Source organism: Emiliania huxleyi (genome assembly GCF_000372725.1).
Source record: "Emiliania huxleyi CCMP1516 unplaced genomic scaffold EMIHUscaffold_681, whole genome shotgun sequence".
NCBI classification, from domain to species: domain Eukaryota; phylum Haptophyta; order Isochrysidales; family Noelaerhabdaceae; genus Emiliania; species Emiliania huxleyi.
Genome location: NW_005196894.1, coordinates 10,267 through 17,031, shown reverse-complemented (window position 1 = coordinate 17,031; position 6,765 = coordinate 10,267). Strand labels below are relative to the sequence as shown.

The 6,765-nt window shown below is 66.5% G+C and overlaps 1 protein-coding gene across 1 annotated transcript; it reads left to right on the top strand.

Moving 5' to 3' along the window:
• Window positions 1-651: 651 nt before the first annotated feature.
• Window positions 652-4,114, top strand: EMIHUDRAFT_120657 (hypothetical protein; the record flags this gene model as incomplete). Its single annotated transcript, XM_005762310.1, has 5 exons — window positions 652-1,317; window positions 1,859-1,973; window positions 2,406-2,530; window positions 2,728-2,872; window positions 3,894-4,114. The coding sequence occupies 5 exons, from the start codon at window positions 652-654 to the stop codon at window positions 4,112-4,114; spliced, it is 1,272 nt and encodes a 423-aa protein (XP_005762367.1).
• Window positions 4,115-6,765: the final 2,651 nt, after the last annotated feature.

The window sequence follows — 6,765 nt, the reverse complement described above, 5'->3', positions numbered from 1 at the left end:
GACCGCCACCTGCGCGGCCTCCTGCTGGTCTGCCTTGCGCTTCTTCGCGGTCGCCCTCGCGCTGGACCGCCACCTGCGCGGCCTCCTGCTGGTCTGCCTTGCGCTTCTTCGCGGTCGCCTGTTCCGCCTCGCACTTCTCGACGCGCAGCTGCCGCTTGATCTGCGACACCAGGTGTCGTCCTGAGCAAGTGCGGGCGGCGCAAACTGTGCGCGAGTGGTCACATACCTCGATCTCCTTGCGCTGCTCGCTCTTCGCCTCCTCGCTCGCCACGATGCATGGCGTTCGAGTCTGAGCGACGGCTATGTTAATTGCGCGACATTGAGGCGCTCCGCAACCAGAAGGGTGTCGGCGAGTGGAGTGTGGAGCAGCTGCAGCAGCTCTGCGACACGGGCGCCTGTTCCTACATCATGGCGCTGCGGGCTCGGCGGCAGTAGAGGGAGGGGCCGAGGGACCATACCCCCCCACCCCTGTCGAGGGCTAGCCTTGGGCGGTCAGGACCATACCCCCCACCCTTTGGTCCGCGAAGTACCATACCACACCCCGGAAAAAAGTTGGAACACCGCGGACCGGTGACGCGGCAGAGTAGGACGGCACGCGCGAGCGACACACACACACACACAAGCTGCTAGGGAGCTCGAGCCGATCAGGCGATGGACTTTGCAGGCTCGGCCGCCTTTCCGCTGACAGGTGGCCTGCTCTGCGCGGCCGCGCTCGTCGGCGCGCTCGACGCGTTTGCGCCGCGTGTGAGCGGTGCGACTGGGCTGCCGCTCATCACCGTGCACCTCCTGGCCGGTGCCGCCGCCCGTGCCGTCGGATGGCTCACTCCTCCGGCGCTCGCCGTGCTCGCGCCGCTGCACACGGCGGCGCTCGGCGTCATCTCCATCGCCGCCGGCGCGGAGCTGGAGCCCTCGGCTGTGCGGCAGAGCGGCAGGGTGATTGGCCACCTCGCGGTCGCCAACTGCGCGTCGGCGCTCGCGTTCGTGTTTTGCTGCTCGTACGTCTTCATCGGCCCCTCCGCCTCCATCGGTCTGGCCGCCGGCGACCGGCTGGCGGCCGCGTCGCTGCTCTCCTCCGTCGTGGCCATCGCGCGGTCGCCATCGAGCGCCATCGCGCTCGTGGCAGAGCTTCGCGCCGACGGCCCGTTCACGCAGACGCTGCTGGGCGTGACCATGGTCACCGACTTGCTCGCGGTCGTCCTCTTTGCCATCTGTGCCGAGGCGGCACAGGAGGCGCTGGCGCCTCTGCGCGACGGCGAGGAGGCGGGCAGAGCGCCGCTCGCCCTCGCATGCGGCGTCGCGGTGCGGATGCTCGTGCAGGTGGCTCTCTCGGTGGCTCTCGGGCTAGCAGGCGCCGCCGCCTGCCTCGGCTGCCTCCGCCTGCCCCGCAGCTCTGCGGGCTGGCGGCTGGCGCGGACGTGCGCGTTGCTCGGGCTCGGAGGCGCCGCCTTCTGGGCGGAGCCGGCGGCGCGGCGCGTGTGGCTCGGCGGCGCAGAGGCAAACTCCGCCCTCGCCACCACCGCCCTCGCCACCACCGCCCTCGCCACCACCGCCCTCGCCGCCACCGCCCTCGCCACCACCGCCCTCGCCACCACCGCCCTCGCCACCACCGCCCTCGCCGCCACCGCCCTCGCCGCCACCGCCCTCGCCACCACCGCCCTCGCCACCACCGCCCTCGCCACCACCGCCCTCGCCACCACCGCCCTCGCCGCCACCGCCCTCGCCGCCACCGCCCTCGCCACCACCGCCCTCGCCACCACCGCCCTCGCCACCACCGCCCTCGCCGCCACCGCCCTCGCCGCCACCGCCCTCGCCACCACCTCGTGTGTGTGGAGAAGTCTACCGTGCCTCTGCCCGTTAGGCGGCGGGCGGGTCGCTGCCCTGGGTGGAGCCAATGCTGGCCTGCATGGTCGCCGGCGTCGCCGGCCGCAACGCGGACGCGCTGCGCGCGGCGGCAAAGTCTGGACTGACCCGGCGTTGCATCCCAGGCCTTAATGCGCGTCTCTCCACGGCGTGTAGCATGCCTCGTCCTTGTAGCAGGCGAGGACGCCGCCGCACCTCGCCCGCGGCACCACGCTGCACAGCAGTGGAGGGCTGGGAGGCGGACTCGGAGGGCGCCCGCGGCGAGAGAGAGAGGTGACCGGCCGCCGGCCGCGGCGGGAGCTCCGCTAGGTCTAGATGGCCGTGTCGTGGACGTGTCGTGGACGTGACCGCTCAGGCGGGCGGGAGGAGGGCGGGGCGCGCAGCTGGCGGCGCTGATTGACGGGGCCATGCCACGAGTCCTCCTCTTCTTCTTCACCACGACGGGCGCGGCTCGCAGCAGCCCCGCGTGGCCGCGCGACCTGCGTGGCCGCGCCGCCGAGACTGTCCGAGACTGTCCGAGGTGATCCGAGAGGATCCGAGATTAGGCGGCTCGATGGAGCTCGGAGTGCTGCGCCGCGCCTGGCCCGCCGCCACCGCCTTCTTCGCCGCCCGCCTCGGCGCGATCGCCGCAGGCACCGCCGCGGGAGCGGCGAGCTCGGGCGCGCCGCAGGTGGCGATGCTAAAATAGACTATCGGGCCCGGGGGGGGGGGGGGGGGGGGGCACGCACGCGCAGCACAACTCGGGCGAGGGGCTGCAGCACACTGCAGCACACTCAGGGCGAGGGGCTGCAGCACACTCCACGCCGTGAGGCTAGCACGCACACATGGCAAGGTGGCCGACGGACCACGACGACACGCCTGCCGCAGGCGATGCGCCGCTTTGGCTGGCTGGGCTTCGTCACGCAGGCGGGCGTCTCGCTCGGCCTGGTGGACGAGATTGGCGCGAGGTTCGAGTGGGCGGCGCCGCTGCAGTCTGCGCTCGCGGCGTCCATCGTCCTCAACCAGCTCGTGGGTGAGGCTTGGCCGAGATTGCAGCCGAGATACAGCCGAGATTGCAGCCGAGATACAGCCGAGATACAGCTCGTGGGTGAGGCTTGGCCGAGATTGCAGCCGAGATACAGCCGAGATTGCAGCCGAGATACAGCCGAGATACAGCTCGTGGGTGAGGCTTGGCCGAGATTGCAGCCGAGATACAGCCGAGATTGCAGCCGAGATACAGCCGAGATACAGCTCGTGGGTGAGGCTTGGCCGAGATTGCAGCCGAGATACAGCCGAGATTGCAGCCGAGATACAGCCGAGATACAGCTCGTGGGTGAGGCTTGGCCGAGATTGCAGCCGAGATACAGCCGAGATTGCAGCCGAGATACAGCCGAGATACAGCTCGTGGGTGAGGCGTGGCCGAGATTGCAGCCGAGATACAGCCGAGATTGCAGCCGAGATACAGCCGAGATACAGCTCGTGGGTGAGGCTTGGCCGAGATTGCAGCCGAGATACAGCCGAGATTGCAGCCGAGATACAGCCGAGATACAGCTCGTGGGTGAGGCGTGGCCGAGATTGCAGCCGAGATACAGCCGAGATTGCAGCCGAGATACAGCCGAGATACAGCTCGTGGGTGAGGCTTGGCCGAGATTGCAGCCGAGATACAGCCGAGATTGCAGCCGAGATACAGCCGAGATACAGCTCGTGGGTGAGGCTTGGCCGAGATTGCAGCCGAGATACAGCCGAGATTGCAGCCGAGATACAGCCGAGATACAGCTCGTGGGTGAGGCTTGGCCGAGATTGCAGCCGAGATACAGCCGAGATTGCAGCCGAGATACAGCCGAGATACAGCTCGTGGGTGAGGCTTGGCCGAGATTGCAGCCGAGATACAGCCGAGATTGCAGCCGAGATACAGCCGAGATACAGCTCGTGGGTGAGGCGTGGCCGAGACGCGCCCGAAATGCGCCCGAGACTGCCGCTCTGTTTGGGGCGCCTCCCCGCCACCATCCACACGCCTCTCGACGCCTCCCTCGCCCCTGGGGCCCCCTCCCCAGGTCCTCCGATGCTCAAGCTCGCCCTCCGCCGCTCGGGCGAGACGGACGCCCTCGCCGAGCGGGGCGAGCCGCTGCTAGGGCAGCGCTTGGCCGACACCGCGACGCCAGAGGTGGCCATGGCCGTGATGGCCTCCGCCGCTGCCGCCGCGTCGGAGATCGGCTCCAGCGTTGCGGAAGCGTACGGCGCGGCGCTGGACTCGTACGCGCCGCGGAGGGACTAAGAACGTATAGAGTACAATCGGTGGGGCAGTAGTTGCATCGCTTCTTCGTATTTTTCCACCTTTTCCGCCTCGGGGTCGCGGATTTTAGGTGGACCCCTTCACGCTGGCCGCCGTGCCCGTGGTAAGGTAAGGTAAGGGGTAAGGCTACTCTAAGGGGTAAACTTCTCCACACACACACACGAGGTGGTGGGGCAAGGGGGGGCAACCCTCGCGTCTCCACGTCTGACGACAGGAGCCCCACGGCATTCAAAGTGCAAGGCCCAGTGCGCGTGGGTGAGCGGTGTGTGTGTGTGTGTGTGTGTGTGTGTGTGTGTGTGTGTGTGTGTGTGTGTGTGTGTGTGTGTGTGTGTCACGTCACTGCATCCTCTGCCGGTTCCTCCCGTCGCCTCTTCTTTGTTCGAATGTTTTTCAATCCATCCTTCACGAAGCCCTCCCATGTAGCTAGCGTTCTTGGCGAATGTCTCGAAATGGCCAGCAGGCGCTGTCTGCTCGTGATCTGTGCGGGCCGCTCGTCCTCCTCGCCCTTCTTTCGTCCTCCCGTCCCTCCCCTCCACCATGGCCTTCTCGGCACTTCTTTCTCCATCCGCCTCGCCCTGCCTTTTCGTATCGTGCCGTTCGCCCTCCATTCGGTGACCTCCATGGCTGTCCGCCTCCTTTTGGGTGGCGCTCTCGATACGGTTGCGTGTGCACACGTTAAAAAATGCTTTCCGCAGAAAAACCGGGCACACCAATCTCCCTTCCTCTCTCGATCCCCCTTGGAGCTCTAGAATCACTCCCAATTCGCGGGTGATGGAAATCTCTAGTCTTTTTTAGAGATTGAGAGCTTAAAGATTTGAAAGACTCCACTCGGGTCTACACAGTGAACCTGGTTTGTGGAGCTCCCGCACCTTTCCTAGAGAGCACGGCATTCGGGGCCATGAGTGCCCCCCCTCTTGCGGACGTGACAAAGACTCTTCTTGCGCCTCGCGAGCTAACACCGCGCGCCAAGCGGCGCGCTCCCACGCGAGCTCGGAGAAGGAAGAACGCGCAGTGCCGACGACACCGTCCTTTGCGTAGGAGAGTAGCTCGAGGTCCTCCAAAGCGGACGCGCCGGCAAACGGCCCGTGCTCAGCCAAAGGTCCTCGCTCTCTGGCGTGCGAGCCAATGACCAGCGTGGGTGGTGAAAACGAGACATTCTCAAAGCGATGAGCGTGCCACTTTGTGAGCGCGTCGAAGAATGCTGATCGGTCGCTCGCGGCGACGATCGAACAAGTGGCGTTAATACAGCCGGCCCGAGCCATTGCCGCCTCCAGCCTGGCCGTGAAGCTGATTGCATCTGATCCATCATCGCGTTGGCTGCGATGGCGAGCGTGCACGCCGAGGACAACAGTGGACGCTGCAAGCGCTTGCAGCGCTCGAGACGCGGCAAACGGCATCCGCAGTTGGAACAGGCGCTCAAACAAGGCGCCGTAAGCCGGCGCCTCGCCGAAGCGCATCAGTCCCACGTAGCGCGCGCGCGCGGGTGGCGAGAGGGGGGCGTGCGCGAGCCAGCCGAGCACTCCGAATCGCTCCAGCACGCCGAATGATACCACAGGCTCTCTCAGGCGGTCCACTCCACACGTCCGCAGCTGCAGCCTTGTCAAGGAGTCGTTCCAGCGCTTGCCACCGCCACACACGTGTACGGCGCGAAGGGGCGTACGTGCGACTCCGGTCCAGGCCTCGAGCAGCCTCGAGGACGGCACCCACCCTCGCAGCTGCAAGACTGAGTCGCAGGCGGCTTGCTCCGTGTCAGTGGTGCAGGAGTGCGGGTTGCAGTAGTCCCAGAGCAGCGTGCGGCCCGAGACCACGGCGAGGGCAAAGGCGTTGAGCATCTCGTGCAATCGATTGCCGACCTGCGAAGATGGTGGTCCGAAGGGTGGTGGCGAAGGCGGGCGGTGGGCGGATAAAGTGAGAGGGCGGTCCTGGTGTGGGCATGAGTAGTATCCAAGCACGAAGCGCCGCGCCGTCCGCTCAGACGGTTGCACGCGCCGCAGAGCCGCAATGCCGTGCTCCGCCTGGTACTGATCGAGCAGCACCCCGACCGTGTTCGCATCCCACGCACGGCCGAGCGCCTTGGCTGCCATACAAGGTTCTCAAATTGCACATAGCAAGTTTGTAGCCCCACTCGTGTCTACCCTTATAAGTCTCTTGTTTTAGGTATGTTGTTGGCAAATCAAGACACAGAGCTCACACAGGATCACAGCGGGAGGAAAGCAGCGAGTCGCAATTCCAGGGGTCGTTGTGGCGGGCCACCCTGTCCAGAGAGGCATGGATGCCAATCTGGGGTCTCTCGACCGAGTCTATGAAGCCCTGGCCGCCTCCCGGTGGCGGCAGAGGTTATGGAACCAAGCGACGGAGATGGTGCGGGGGTACGGGTGTTCCAGGGGGTCACGACACGCACCGACCCTTCACGAACCGAAAGGCTGCACCCGGGGAAGGCACAGTAATCCGGGCACGTGTTGGGCGCCCCATTCCGTTTAGGGCTAGGTCGGCTCAGGGCCCCGTCCACTTCCCTCCCGCCTGGCGCGTGATGATGAGGAGATGCCACCCAGGCCAGCCAGGACAGGGGCGGGGGGCGAGGGCGGAGGGCGGGATGGGCGCCAAGCGGGAGGGAGCGGACGGGGTGGGGCGCA